The sequence below is a fragment of the Lepidochelys olivacea genome (assembly GCF_965140295.1).
Source record: "Lepidochelys olivacea isolate rLepOli2 genome assembly, chromosome: 3".
In the NCBI taxonomy this organism is placed as follows: Eukaryota; Metazoa; Chordata; order Testudines; family Cheloniidae; genus Lepidochelys; species Lepidochelys olivacea.
Window position 1 is genome coordinate 159,989,896 of NC_140413.1, and position 16,273 is coordinate 160,006,168.

Consider the following 16,273-nt stretch of genomic DNA (forward strand, 5'->3'; position numbering starts at 1 on the left):
CAAGGAAGCTCCAGACACAATATGAACAAGCACTGTGATTGTGACCCTGAGAAAAAGCCTAGAGTGTGCTTCTGTGTACTCTAGGTCTGACTGAAAGCTGTGAGCAAAAAATACTGTCTGCTGTTTGATTCCTCCTGTGTTCTGGGAAACAGGACATGGTAAATTCTTTGTAAACAAACCAGGTCGCATCAAAGATGTAACTGATCATCAGTTTCTCCTCCTAGTGGAAACAACCTACAGAGTCCCACACTCTGGCCAACCACTTCAGTCAAAAGCTAACAATAGGCATGTGTCCCAGCATAAATCACAACATCTTGACAGCTACTCTAAAATTACTAGCTGCCAACGAATTCAAGTTCCTTTTATAGCACCTGAAGATTTCCAAGGTTCATGGAAGCTCTGACTACAGCTCCTTTTCCCAACCCATGGCCCCTGCACTGGCCCACAAAAAGGGATGGTGTAGGACCTACTCTATGTCATCAGATCGACCTATACTTCAGATGATCCGACAAAGCCTGGCTATGTCAATTTGCACCAACGATACAGCAAAAGAAAAAAAACCCTGCCCTAATGAAGTGCAGGATCTGGGAAACTGTTTTCAAAATATACATATGTAGATCCCCAAACGCCCCAGAAACACTAGTACTAAGTAACTGTCACTACTGATATAAATATTCTTCTGCACACCAGCATAAATGTAAAACTGTTTTTAAGAGTGGTGTGAAAAATGTTTTCCTACCCTTTTCTGTGAAATGGGAAATAAGACACAGCAGTAAAGAGCAAGCTCCTTGTATCAGGAGCAAATCATTTTAACCATAGATCTAAGCAAATCATCCTATGCAAAAAACAAACAAAAATAAATCTCAAAAAAATAACAAAAATAAATCTCAGCCAAGGCTTTAAATACAGTCCTCAGAATTGGGTGAGGAGGACTGCCTCCTCTTTGAAAACTCATGGCGATTGGGGGAAGTCCCGGACGACTGGAAAAAGGCTAATGTAGTGCCCATCTTTAAGAAAGGGAAGAAGGAGGATCCTGGGAACTACAGGCCAGTCAGCCTCACCTCAGTTCCTGGAAAAATCATGGAGCAGGTCCTCAAGGAATCAATTCGGAAGCACTTAGAGGAGAGGAAAGTGATCAGGAACAGTCAGCATGGATTCACCAACGGCAAGTCATGCCTGACTAATCTAATTGCCTTCTATGACAAGGTAACTGGTTCTGTGGATGAAGGGAAAGCAGTGGACGTGTTGTTCCTTGACTTTAGCAAAGCTTTTGACACTCTCCCACAGTATTCTTGCCAGCAAGTTAAAGAAGTATGGGCTGGATGAATGGACTATAAGGTGGACAGAAAGCTGGCTAGATTGTCAGGCTCGACGGGTAGTGATCAATGGCTCCATGTCTACTTGGCAGCCGGTATCAAGAGGAGTGCCCCAAGGGTTGGTCCTCGGACCGGTTTTGTTCAATATCTCCATAAGTGATCTGGAGGATGGTGTGGATTGCACCCTCAGCAAGTTTGCAGATGACACTAAACTGGGAGGAGAGGTAGATACGCTGGAGGGTAGGAATAGGATACAGAGGGACCTAGACAAATTGGAGGATTGAGCCAGAAGAAACCTGATGAGGTTCAACAAGGACGAGTCCTGCACTTAGGATGGAAGAATCCAATGCACCGCTACAGACTAGGGACCGAATGGCTCGGCAGCAGTTCTGCAGAAAAGGACCTAGGGGTTACAGTGGACAAGAAGCTGGATATGAGTCAACAGTGTGCCCTTGTTGCCAAGAAGGCCAATGGCATTTTGGGATGTATAAGTAGGGGCATTGCCAGCAGATCGAGGGATGTGATCATTCCCCTCTATTCGACATTGGTGAGGCCTCATCTGGAGTACTGTGTCCAGTTTTGGGCCCCGCACTACAAGAAGAATGTGGAAAAATTGGAAAGAGTCCAGCAGAGGGCAACAAAAATGATTAGGGGACTGGAACACATGACTTATGAGGAGAGGCTGAGGGAACTGGGGATGTTTAGTCTATGGAAGAGAAGAATATGGGGGGATTTGATAGCTGCTTTCAACTACCTGAAAGGGGGTTCCAAAGAGGATGGATCTATACTGTTCTCAGTGGTAGCACATGACAGAGCATGGAGTAATGGTCTCAAGTTGCAGTGGGGGAGATTTAGGTTGGATATTAGGAAAAACTTTTTCACTAGGAGGGTGGTGAAACACTGAAATGCGTTACCTAGGGAGGTGGTGGAATCTCCTTCCTTGGAGGTTTTTAAGGTCAGGCTTGACAAAGCCCTGGCTGGGATGATTTAATTGGGGATCGGTCCTGCTTTGAGCAGGGGGTTGGACTGGATGACCTCCTGAGGTCCCTTCCAACCCTGATATTCTATAATTTTCCCAAGGTATGCCTAAGAGACCTGCAATAAGAGACCTGCGGCATGGGTGTGGCTTGCCTGGGTCAGCTGACTTGGGCTTGTGGAGCTAAGAAATTGCAGTGTTAACTTTTGGACGAGGGGCGAGTCTTGAAGCCTGGGCTCCAGCCAGAGCCTGAACATCTATACTGCTAATTTGAGACTCTTGTGCCACAGGTTTTTTTGCAGCATAGACATGCTCACAGGCATTCTTCTTTCTCTGCCTCCCCAGATAGTCTTTGGGCCAGATTGTGATCTTTTACACTACTGTAAATCCAGAATAACTTTGCTGACTTCAATGGTGTGTCTCTGGATTTACATCACTGTAAATTACATATTATTGGCCCTTTATAGTAGAGTTGGGCCTGTGCCATGAAGCTTATATTTGGAAGTAAGTATACACTTTCCAGAATCTGAGAGAAAGGCTTTAGATTTGGTGTTCTTTTGGGGGTCACCAGCATTTTAAATTAAAAAACAGGAAGTACAGAATGAAAAAAATATAAGTTTTACATACACGTATTCAAAGCCCATCTTTCCTTCCTTTACTGTTGTTTTGTGTTTCCTTTCCGTGCCTGTTCTGTAAACTGCTGTACAGGGTGCAGTAGGACACTTCTCTACTGAAGATGGCTGAGGAAGAAAAGAAAGTAGGAATACATTAATTTTAATACATATTGAATTGATGGTCAAGTAATATTTCTGAAGTCAACCGAGGAAACCACTTAAGAGCTGATTTTCAAAAGTACTGATTGATGGCCTAACTCTGCTTCCATTGACAACTTTTTCTGAAGTAAGATTAAAAGATGTTTTAGTTTATGAAAACTTTTTTTAAAGAATATTCCAGTGAATGACTGAATTAAATCAAATAAAAGTACTTGAATGTTTTGTATAAATCTAACAATACTTATGTTCCCTTATTTTCATACAGAACATAAACTTCTCTCTCCCTCCTCTTTTCCATCCTCCATAGACAGGAATAAATGTCTTTGAACTTAGAACTGAGAACAAAATATTTTGTAAAGAAATTTGGCTAACAGGCAACCCAGTGAAATCATTAAAATCAAAGAGTTGTACGGAGAGTAAAGTCAGGACAAAATATGGCCCCATGATTCAAATATTATCATACAGTAGAACCTCACTGGCTCACACTAATGGCTGGGTGATCCATTGTGAACGACTGGCATTTATGAATTACTGTGCAAGTGAACAAAGAGGGCCAGAATAATGCAAAATAAAATGTAATTTGTTTGACAAATGCAGTTGAGTTTTCATTATTTCTCATCATTTTTCAGATTACAGCATTAAAATGTATTGTAGAATATTGTGCAAAACTGTGCTGCCAGTCCTGGTGCTCTGAGCAGCACGGTAAGGGGGGGTCAGATAAGGGGCAAGGGGTCCTGGGGGGCAGAGGGCGGTTGGATAGGCGTGGATAGGAGTCCCAGGGGGCCTGTCAGGGGGCAGAAAGGGGTCGGGGCAGTCAGGGGACGGGGGGTTGGATAGGGGATGGGGTCCCGGGGGAAGTGGTTAGGGCAGGGGATCCCAGGAGTGGATGGTCAGGGGACAAGGAACAGGGGGGGCTGGATGGGTCAGGGGTTCTGAGGGGCGCAGTCATAGGGCAGGAAGTGGGAGGGGGCGGATAGGTAGCTGAGGCCAGGCTGTTTGGGGAGGCACAGCCTTCCCTACCCAGCCCTCCACACAGTTTCGGAACCCTGATGTAGCCCTCAGGCCAAAAGGTTTGCCCACCCCTGATTTATATGCTGTTAGCTAACAGCTAATTCTACTTAAAATTCTCATTAAAATCAAGAGTAAATATCCTTAAGTCAGTCCTTTAATGTAATGTGATTACAGTTAATAAGATATTAACAACATAAGCATTTATCTCATTTTAAAAAGAAAAACACTGATTTCTCACCAGTGAACTTCTGTTTTCCTCAATGTTGACAGCTTGTTCACGCATAATATACCTTCCTTTAACCATATGTGGTATTTCTGTATTCTCTGGTCCCAACTGGAGACGAGATACCAGTTTTGTTTTTGGCAATGTCCTCTTCTCATCTATCTGGGTTAGGTATCTTTGGTCCTAACGATGAAAAACAGTTACCAGATATGAATCACCAAACTGTGATTATGCCTCTATTGTGGTCTCATGATGAGTTGTCCTATTACATACAAAAGGAAAGCATGTATTATCCGAGTCCAGGGCTTAAAAATTAGAAGTCAATCACAAAGTCTTGCTTTTTTCTTTTATTTAATTAAGGAGAGGCTGTCCAGTGTCCTCAACTCCCACTAATTTCAGCCTTCATAAGTTGCTCAATGTTTTGCAGCATAGGAGTCAGTACTGGCTACACAATTCACACCAGGCTAGGTTTAAATCATCATGGAATTATTCTGGATTAACACCTAGAAAACTAAAATTAGAATTTGGCCCAATATGGCTAACTCACTGCATAAACAGTCAGTTTATGGATCCTCAAGTTGCAAATTCTATCCACCATGCAGTGTCAAGACCTACATACCAAAAGGTCAGTGAAAAGCATATTTTTCTCCCTCAACCAATTCGGCATTTTTGTAAACCAGAGGAAGATACATAATCAGAGGAAAAATGTCTCAGACTGTGTGTAGTTCCTTCATGTTCAGCATTGGTCTACACTACAAACTTATGTCAGTATAACTACGTCGTTCAGGTGTGGATTTTCCACTCCCCTGAGTGACATTTATACTGACCTAACAGCCGGCGTAGACAGCGTTATGTCAGTGGAAGGGCTTCTCCCACTGACATAGCTACTGCCTTTCAGGGTAGGCAGTGTCTTTATGGTAGCGCTACAGTAGCGCAACTATGCCACTGCAGCTTTTTAAGTGTAGGCAAATCCTCAGATGTCAGTGATTTACAGTGCCTCTTTAAAGGATTAAAATGCTGTGCATTGGTGATAGGTAAGGCTATGTATGAGTCGGTCACGGATTCAGTGATTTTATGTGATTTCTACAACTTCAGCCCTGCAGCACCGGGGTTCCAGCTTCAATAAATCTATAGATGGCTCTATTACCAATCCTATGAACCGTCCAGACCCACTTGTTTCATTTTACACATAAGAGGCATTTCCCTAATTTGGGGATTTTATACACTGCATTTTCTGTAACATAGCAAAACAACTATATTGTGCATGAAAAAATAATTACCTCTACACATTCTGTATTGGAAAGGCTAGGAGGCAGGCACATAAGAAGTGCATGGGATCCTCCTGCTAATCAACAGGAGTGAGCTACAAACAGACAGCATGGTCATTTTAGGCATAACCTTTAAGTTTAGAACCATCTCAAAAACAGTTCCCAGTTCCAACTCTTTCTGTGGGAATGTACAGAACACCAGTCACCTATAAAAATATAAAGATAGAATATATGGTCTCAATTTAGCAGAGCACTTCAGAACATGCTTAAGTCTCATAAGCATGTGTGGAAGTGCTTTGCTAAATGTTTTCTTTCAAAAAGTTCTTAAAGTCACATAGCCTCTGAGCATTTGGTAATGTGAGTATCTCCTTAAAATGAGAGTAAAATCATTCACAAGTTGGGAGCAGTTCTCAATTTGCTCTGATCCACCCTTGCAGGTGCACATTATAAACTACAGATTCTTATTTCTTAGCAGCATGACAGAGTTCCAGTAGGTAAGCATCAGGTCTATACTAAGTGAACAGATGAGGGTCAAGTACTCATCTGGAGAAAATGCTCCTCCAGGAAAGCAAAACTCAGCCTACCTCCTAACATTCTGAAGGGGTTAGTCTGTGAATTGTTTCCACTCAAAGAAGAAAGAAAACATTTGTGAATGCATGTTCGACACAGGGACTTGCACCATTTTAGATAAATCAATGTAAATTTTATGTTGACATTCTTAGGCCCTGACCCTTCAAACTCAGATGTATATCAATTTAGTTAGAGAAGCAAGCTAAACAAACTTCAACCAACTTTAAATAGATATAGGAGTGTTCACAAATTTACAATTTCACAAAGTTCCTTGAAGTATTATTCCTTTAATTAAAACAGAGCAAAACTGCATGAAGATCAGGCCAGTGGCTAGGGTAATCTCGATGACTGGAGGCTAGAATTCTGTTTGAGCAATTACAAGGCATCTTGTAAAATAAATTTGTTAGTCTCTAAGGTGCCACAAGTACTCCTTTTCTTTTTGCGAACACAGACTAACAGGGCTGCCTACTCTGAAAAAAAGGCATTTACAGTGTTTGATGAATTGTAAAGGACCATTAATTTGTAAAAGGTGCTTTATAGCCACAATAAATAATCACAAATTTGAAAAAGGTTTGGCCACCACTGTTTTAAAGGAGCCTAGTCTCCATCTCCCCCACCCTCCCCCGTTTTACAACCGCTAAGTACACTACTGTGGACTTCCAGGTTAACTGGACAAAGTCAAGATTTAACCCAAGTTGACTCACTGATTGTACTAGAGGAAAGTCTCCCCTACACTAACAAATCAGAACTCTAAAATTCCACAGCTTTTCTGGTGGGTTTCTGGGACCGCACAGAGCGACGCCACGTTTACCCTGCCACGGACACCTGACGCCAGCGATCTCGCCAAGCTCACGACACGCGCGGCTACAGTCCGCGTCCCCGCGCTCTTTTGCAACGGCCGCCCTGCTGGGCTCCCACGGCCCCGCGACGGGGGGACCCGGCCAGGACAGGCAGCGCGGACTCTCTTCGGGAGCCCCAGCCGCACGCAGCGACCCGCACGGAGGCTCCCCCCCCCCGCTCTCTCCTGTCCCGAGACCTGCTGCCCGCCTGCTATTCCCGCTGCGCCCCACGCCGCGAGAGAGAGGCGCTCGCCCAGCTTCCCCCACCCCCGACTACGAAACTTTCTTCCCGCGAACACCTCCCCTTAGTCCCCACCCCCAGTGGAGAGGGTCTCCGTTCCCGGCGCCGGACGGGGACAGGGGTGTGGCCGCTCCCCAACTCGCCTGCGGGGCGGTTTTACCTCCCGCATATTCCCCGCCTCAGGGAGGCGCCACACCCCACGGGAGGATCTTTTCCCCCGAGTTGGAGAGGCTCCTCCCTGCCCCGCCCGACGGGCTCACCATGTTCCCCTCACGCTCCCTCCTGCGGGGCCGGCAGGTGGGTCCGTTATCCCAACGAATGCCCGGCCCACGCGGCGATCTCGTCAGTCAGGCGCGTGCGCTGTATGCCCGCTGTCGAGTCTCACGCCGGCCGCCAGGGGTCAGTGTGGCTGCGCCTAGGCTAACCCCAAAAGGCGCTGGGCCGGAGGCCTCCCCTCATACTGGCCTCCTCCCTCTCCGGGCCGTTTGGGCTCTGGGCGCACGGTCTGCTCAGCCTTCCATCGCCCCACCCCACGCAGGGGACCTGGTGCCACGTTTTCTGCCTATAAACCAGTTTCCAATCCATAGCAGTGCTTAGCTCTCACTCTTCGACTACCTCCTTTTCCCGGAGAGCTCCAGATTAGACGGTAAACTCCTTGTCGCAGGCAGTTTTCTCCTAAATCAGGGGTGGGCAAACTTTTTGGCCTGAGGGCCACATCTGGGAATGGAAATTGGAGGTTGGGCCATGAATGCTCATAACATTTGCGCTGGGGTGCAGGAAGGGGTGAGAGCTTTGGTTGGGGGGGGGGGTGAGGGCTCCACAGTGGATCCAGAAATGAGGAGTTCAGGGTGCAGGAAGGGGGTGAGGCTTCTGGTTAGGGGGAGAGGGCTCGGGGGAGGTGGGTAGGGACACACTGGGGGGGTGCTGGGGAGTTTGGGGTTTAGGCGGGGGCTCTGGGCTGCCCCGTGTGCAGGCACCATCTATGCAGCTCCAACTGGAGCACTGGAGGGGCCTTTGGAGCACATAGGAGCTGCAGTGGGGCCATGCCACAGCTTCTGGGAGCTGCATGGAGCGGCCCTCAACCCTGCGCCCTAGCTGCAACAGGGCCATGCTGCAGCCCCCATCTCTGCCCTAGCTGGAGGGCTAGAGTGGGGCAAGCCCCAGCCTGCTCTCCCCCGTGAGAGCTTGCAGGCTGGATCCAGCCCGTAGTTTGCCCGCCCCTGTCCTAAGTATATACAGCACCTGGCACTATGAGGCCCTCAATGCGGACTTTAGCACATCTGAAATACAAATAATAACTAAGATTTTCAAAAGTCTCATGATTTTTGGGGTGCAGTCTGAGATGAGCGCTCAGGATTTTATTAAAAATCAGACCTCTTTAAGACACCTCAAATTGGGCACCAGAAAATCAATAATCACTTTTGAAAATCTTGGACAAAACTGAAGTGAGAAAGGATTTTTGTAAGTCAAAATAAATTATGTAAACCTATATTCCTTTATCCACTATTGTACTGACAATGAAATATTCCATTAGACTAGAGAGAGGTGACTTTCCTTTTCAGAAGCTGTGCTGGTTTGTCCCTATCATGTTAACATATGTTTTTTCATTATAATTTCTACCAGTTTCCTCCACTGAGGCTCATTGGTGTAGAATTCCAAGAATCACTTCTAGCACCTTTTTGAATAGGATAGCTACATTTAGTACCCTCTAGTTTAATAGTGGCCTTTTAAAAGGCCACCTATTTTTGTTAGCAGCGCAGCACTTTGTTCTTAAGTTTCCACTCCCAGTCTCTATTTAAGCCAAGTCATTATGCAAGGTAGCCTATTTCCTCTTGTTTTTTCCTCCCCCCCCAATGTTCTGGTTTAACTTGGATTTAAACTTGGAGAGTGGTCAGTTTGGATGAGCTATTACCAGCAGGAGAGTGTGTGTGTGTGTATGGGGGTGGGGGGGATGTGAGAGAACCTGGATTTGTGCTGGAAATGGCCCACCTTAATTATGCACATTGTAGGGAGAATGGTCACTTTGGATGAGCTATTACCAGCAGGATAGTGAGTTTGTGTGTGTGGTTTTTGGGAGGGGGGTAAGGGGGTGAGAGAACCTGGATTTGTGCAGGAAATGGCCAACTTTATTATCATGCACATTGTGTAAAGAGTTGTCACTTTGGATGGGCTATCACCAGCAGGAGAGTGAATTTGTGTGGGGGGGTGGAGGGTGAGAAAACCTGGATTTGTGCTGGAAATGGCCCACCTGATGATCACTTTAGATAAGCTATTACCAGCTGGACAGTGGGGTGGGAGGAGGTATTTTTTCATATTCTCTGTATATATATAAAGTCTGCTACAGTTTCCACGGCATGCATCCGATGAAGTGAGCTGTAGCTCACAGAAGCTCATGCTCAAATAAATTGGTTAGTCTCTAAGGTGCCACAAGTACTCCTTTTCTTTGAGAATGGGGTGTAGATTAAAGATAATCTAGGTATGGCTCAACAAATACTTTGCCTCAGTTTTTAGTAAGAGTAATAAGGAGTTTGGGGGCAGAGTGAGTAATGAGAATACAGAAGTAGAAATTACCAAAACCTACATGGAAGCCAAACTCAAACAGCTTAATGGGACTGTAATGGGATATACTCCCCCCACTGGCCTTGCAAGAGCTGAATTGGGCCAAGTGGGCCCAATCAGCCAATCAGTTTGCAGCCTGGGAGAATTAGGGGAAGCAAGTCATCTGTGTGGGTACAGGCAGGGCTTATATGAAGACAGGAAACTGAAAGCAGAGGAAGATGTAGGAATAGTCTGCAGTTACTCCCTAGGAGGGTGCTAGAGAGATAACTAGCCCATGTTCATGCCTTGCAAGAAGGAAGTGGGGAGGGCCAGGAGGTAAGGAAGAGGCTCATGGAAAGGCAGCAAGGTACAGGAGGGAACCACACCTTAGATGCTGTTTAGAGCATCCCTAAGCCAGAATCTGGAGTAGAGGATGGGCCCTTGTTTCCCTGACACCTGGGGCAGTTAATTAGAGGACTGCCTGAAAATGCTGGGGAGCAGGGACTTTGATACACATCACTGGAAGGGAAAAAACTACACAGTGATCTAGCTAGAGGGCTGAGTCCAGAAGAGGATGCTGCATTTACTGAAGTGAGAGAGAAGCTGCAGGCTGAGAGAGTGGCAGTGTGTAGCTGCTGGAAGAGGCTTTGGCCTGGCAAAGTTAATCCTCAGAATGGCCACAAGGCTGCTCTACTCACTGCAGGATGACACTACTAGTCACATGGAGTGTGACACTGAGCTAGGCAGAGTTAAGCAACTAGCAGGCTAAATGACCTAAATTCAACCCTTAAAGACACATTAGAAAAGTATATAAATGGTAATTAGGGTCATTCCTTATACATAACTAACAAAGCCATGTTAGCTAGACTAGAGCTTTAAAGTCTAAACTTATATTGTTAGAGAATAAGATACTGATTGTAGTTGACGGTTTACCTAATCTGGTTACATTGTTAACATCTCACAAGATATAACTAGTAGATAAACTTTTCCTGAATTCTATTGATTCAGAGATCAAAAGGGAATATTAGCAATTACATGAAATGTGCTGTAATATTGTCTTTTTCTCTTTGAAATTTGTAGTTAACTTTGTATGAACTGCATGAATGGATAATGCTTGAGGAATTCCACCATGATTTCAACAACTTCCATCCCATCATCAACCTCAGCCTGGACCAGTCCACACAAGAGATCCACTTCCTGGACACTACAGTGCTAATGAGTGATGGTCACATAAACACCACCCTATACCAGAAACCTACAGACCACTATCCTTACCTACCTGCCTCCAGCTTTCATCCAGACTAGATCACACCATCCATTGTCTACAGCCAAGTTCTATGATACAACCGCATTTACTCCAACCCCTCAGACAGAGACAAACACCTACAAGATCTCTAATCAAGTGTTATTACAACTACAATACACACCTGCTGAAATGAAGAAACAGATTGACAGAGCCGGAAGAGTACCCAGAAGTCACCTACTACAGGACAGGCCCAAGAAAAAAACGTAACAGAACTCCACTAGCTGTCACCTTCAGCCCCCAACTAAAACCTCTCCAGCGCATCAAGGATCTACAACTTACCTTGAAGGACGATCCCACACTCCCATGGATCTTGGGAGACAGGCCAGTCCTTGCTTACAGACAGCCCCCCCTCCCCCAACCTGAAACAAATACTCACCAGCAACCACACAACAAAAACACTAACCCAGGAACCTATCCTTGCAACAAAGCCCATTGCAAACTATGTCCACATATCTATTCAGGGGACACCATCATAGGGCCTAATCACATCAGCCACACTATCAAAGGCTTGTTCACCTGCACATCTGCCAACGTGATATGCCATCATGTGCCAGAAATGCCCCTCTGCCATGTACACTGGTGAAACCAGACAGACAGTCTCTATGCAAAAGAATAAGTGGACACAGATCAGACGTCAAGAATTAGAACATTCAAAAACCAGTCAGAGAACACTTCAACCTCCCTGGACACTCAATTACAGACCTAAAAGTTGCAATTATTCAACAAAAAAAACTTCAGACTCCAATGAGAAACTGCAGAACTGGAATTAATTTGAAAACTGGACACCATTAAATTAGGCTTGAAAAAGACTGGGAGTTGATGAGTCATTACACAAACTAAAAACTATTTCCCCATGCTAGTTTTCCCCCTACTGTTATTCACACCTTCTTGTCAACTGTTTGACATGGGCCATCCTGATTATCAATACAAAAGTTTTTTCCCCTCCTGCTGATAATAGCCCACCTTAATTGATTAGTCTTGTTAGAGTTGGTATGGCAGCCCCCATTTATTCATGTTCTCTGTATACATCTTCCTACTATATTTTCCACTGCATGCATCTGATGAAGTGGGCTTTAGCCCACAAAAGCTTAGACTAACAATTTTATTTGAGCATAAGGTGCCACAAATACTCCTTGTTCTTTTTGCCTATACAGACTAACACAGCTACCACTCTGAATGCAACTAATTACCTGTGGATACACAGGAAAGAGGAATTTACTTCAAAGCCACAATGTATATTGCCAGTTCTTCACCCAAGGAATACCTGCTCTGTTAGCTGCTGTCAAGAGGTTTATCAGATGAGCTTCAACTATAAAGGAAGCTTTGGGCCTGATCCTTTTTTAATCTCACATCTGCTTGAGCAGTACTAGGGGAGGTTTTGTGTTGGAAGACTGAGGTCTCCAGCTATGGTCTGGATTACCTTGCTATTTCTTATGGAAGAATTTATGCAGACTGAGCCATGGGAGTAAGCGGTAGACTGTCTCCCAGGATCACTATGGGCATTTCAACATCCCCCACTGGAATCTTCTGGTCTGGAAAGAAAGTCCCTTCATGCAACTTTCTATATAGGGCAGTGTTCCTGAAGATGTGTGAGTCATGTCCCTTTCCTGACCGCCCCACATTGTCATTGAAATGACCCTGGTGATCCACCAGCACCTGTACTACCATATAGAGAAGTAGCCCTTTCTATTGATATACTCCATCGAAAGATGGCCTGGGGCCAAAAATTGGGATATGCATGCCATCTATCACCCCACCACAGTTAGGAACTAGTGGATAGCTTTGCAGCCATGGGATTCCCTGCACAATGCCCAGAATCACAGTCCTTCATAGCAGGAGGTGATTAATGGCCCTGTACATTTACATCACTGCAACCTCCACAGTGAACTTCCCAAGTCCAAACTGATTCATGGACTGACCAGTAGCAGTCTGGAGTTGCCACCTTCCACACAGCAATCGCCACTTGCTTTTCCACCATTAGGGCAGCTCTCATCTTGGTGTCCTTGCACTGCAGGACGGGGATAAACTCTGCACATAGTTCAAGGAAGGTGGCTTTGTGCCTACAAAAGTTCCGCAGCCATGGTTCATCACCTCATACCTGCATCACAATCTGATCCCACCACTCAGTGCTTGTTTCCCAAGCCCAATAGCAACGGTCTACTGTGTGCAGCTGCTCCATGAATGCCAATATCGAAACTTGAATGGTTTCTTTCCATGGCACACAGCGGGGCAGGCACCATGGATTCTTGTTCAGATTTGCAGCTCATGAAAAACTGCAGGTTCAGTTGTGTTGTGTTCATAACGCTTATCACAAGACTAGCAAGTGGTGCAGGAGCTATGCTTTCAGGCAGAGATGGCAGGCACAAAGTTTATAGGGGCTGTCAAAAAACAGCACAAAAACGCACTTGGAAACCTTTAGAATTATGGGATGGAGAAAACTGCATTGCATCATGGGGTGGTGATCCCACCCCCATGATGCACTGTGATCTATTCCCAGAACTCCTAGTGGGAGAAGGTGGCAATTTGCAGTGTGAGATAGCTAACCATAGTGCACTGCTCTGTCAGTGCTATAGCAATAACTTTGGATATGCACGGCTGACAAGAAGTAATGCATGAATATGCACAAGTGATATAATTATAGCAGCTTATGATCATTGACATAATTTAAGTCAACTTAACTCTGTAGTGTAGACATGGCCTTACAATGATTTAGTTGAAATGGTAAAAAACTGAAGACCTGCCCTTATACACTATAGAAAGGTGGTAAGATTTAAAATAGACAGAAGACAAGGTCAGCTTTATGTTGCTAGGACACCATAATCACAAAGCATCAAGAAAATGTCCATTTCCACTTTTGAGAATAGAATTTTAAAAAGAACTTGAAAAAACTGAAAAGATAATGTACTTAAAAGATAATGAACAAAGGTATATCAAAGATCAGTGAAACATTTATAAGTTAAAACACCAGTGTGATGCGAAAAATCTTCAAGGCAAACCCAACCCAAATACATCATTAAAGAACTGAAGAGCCACAAAGCTAGTTAACAGCTTGATTAGAAATACACAGACAAGATGATCCAACCTCAGAATAGAGAAAGAACAGCCACTCAGTGTGATAAACAGATGGCTCAAGTGATTTAATAAGTTTAAAAAATAAGACATGGGATAAACTGATTCAGTTTAAATCAGTTTACTAGGATGCAGCAGATTGCTATACTGCATTCTAAAAACCCCAGAGTAGACTATTAAAAATAATAAATCATACATTTATAAGGCGGCTCAAATCTCTTCTAAAGATTAAACAACCCAGAATTCAACACAAGAGAAAAACCTGGGATGATTAATTAGAATTAGCCAATGTGTGTTTTATACCATTTCTATCCTAATATTTTCCACACATTTGTGCAATGCTGTACATAGAAGGGAAAAAAATCCAACTCCTATGGTGATCAGCTTTTATGCCCCTTAGGTATAAGTCTTGATCATTACTTTATTTGAATGTGTTTTGTGCTGAATAATGGCACATACTCCACATAAGAAACAGCTCAGAGTCTGGCAGCCAAAAGGAAAACAAAAATTTAGAACATAACCTTAAAAGTGCCATGTATCAGACAAGTTATGGTAATAAATATGTTCATATTTAAAATCCGATTCTTTAAAGGAAGGAACAATTATTGTACAGCACTAACTCCTTAAAACCCACCTGTTCCCTTATTTTTAGGGATTATGGATTAAAATCCATAATTCAAACACTTGTGTGATAAAGATGAACAAAAACAGCTCTCCAAGTATTACACTTTCACTGGAACCCTAGAATACATATCACAATAAAACATTCTGAATGAGCATTTACTGAATTTTCTATTTCTTATATTAAATAAAAGGACTGCCGCATAATTTGGTGGTGTTTCTATCCAGGATTTTGGTTTGGATTTATCCCTAATCGGTTGAATTTGGGGAGAAAAAAGGTGGTGCGAGTCTTCCCAGCTCCTCTCCCACCCCGCCCCAAAATAAACTCCACCCAATAAATCAGCAAAAAGGAGCTGTGGCTCACAGTAGATTGTGCAAGTGTTCAAAATGTGAGTCTCTCTCCGAGTTCCACTAGGTTCCTTGAACTTGATTCACTCTCAATAGGACTTGAAGGTGCCCATGGGCTCTGCTAGGCAACTTGGGTTTGTCTCCTTAACTGGGGAAAAAGTAAGTGGTGGTATCCCCCAAATGCCACCCACCGGTGGCACCAAAAAGACACAGATTACAGTGAATTGTGCAGAGTTGCGATTCTCCATCCCTACAGGAGAAATGAAGCAGTTCATGTTAACAATTACATTATCTTCACTGAACACCTCACCTAGATGAATGCTGAATTGTGACCTACGTTGTTCCATGCTTTCTGCAGACATCTCTGCAACAGTTACATTCAGTTCACAATTCTGATATTTTCTTCCCAATCATAACAGCTAGATATTTACTTTTGTTGAATGAAAGTAATATTTTGGAGAACACCATGACAACTTGAGAAGTACCAGTATGCCATGCTGCTCCATACTGGCACAATCTGAGTCCTGTCCCTAATTATTGTGGCAAATTTGTGTCCACCTAGAAGCTTCATAGATTGGTTGGGACTATGCAGCATATCACCATGTCTTGGAACTTCACGTTGGTACTGGGAACAGACCTCCTGTTTCAGAATCATAGGCACCTACCAAATGAACTGACAGAGAGTCTCTACTACCCACTAACAGTGCAGCAGATACGATCATTGAGAGTTATGTACTGTGCACCAGATAGTGTACTTCAGCAAAGCATGCAATAAGCCCACAATGTAGAGAAGGCCTACGACACTTTCAGAAGTTCTCATCCTGTCCAATAGAGGAAAAGCTGGACACATGCACACTAGTGATTTAGTTAAAAAATGTGGTTTGCTGTTTCATCAGTACATACCTTTATATTAAATAATAAAGGTGAAACTAACTATTTTTATTGTCCTACCTATAGCACATGTGAGGGGGCTTGTTTCCACAGTGAAAATACTGAATCAGTCAAGTACCTGGTGCAGTGTTTTTCTTAACCAAAATTTAATAGAAAGGACCATGAATTACTATAGACCCACTTTATTTTATTGAATTTCAGTCTCAGAAATAGAACTCTAAACTCTAGCAAGCCTTTCTTAAATATACATTTATACCTACCTGTCAAGATCAAGGATATCAAA

General features: G+C 44.0%; 1 protein-coding gene across 1 annotated transcript in view; it reads right to left on the minus strand.

Moving 5' to 3' along the window:
* DNAH14 (dynein axonemal heavy chain 14) overlaps positions 1–7,580 on the minus strand; it is a 476,940-nt gene extending 469,360 nt beyond the window's left edge. The window contains exons 1-3 of the mRNA XM_084624945.1: positions 7,478–7,580; positions 4,315–4,482; positions 2,920–3,032 (exon numbers count right to left, since the gene is read on the minus strand). Of these exons, the coding sequence (XP_084481071.1) occupies positions 2,920–3,032; positions 4,315–4,482; positions 7,478–7,480 (284 nt within the window). The 5' untranslated portion in view covers positions 7,481–7,580. The remainder of the gene's footprint in view (positions 1–2,919; positions 3,033–4,314; positions 4,483–7,477) is intronic.
* Between the last annotated feature and the right edge of the window lie 8,693 nt (positions 7,581–16,273).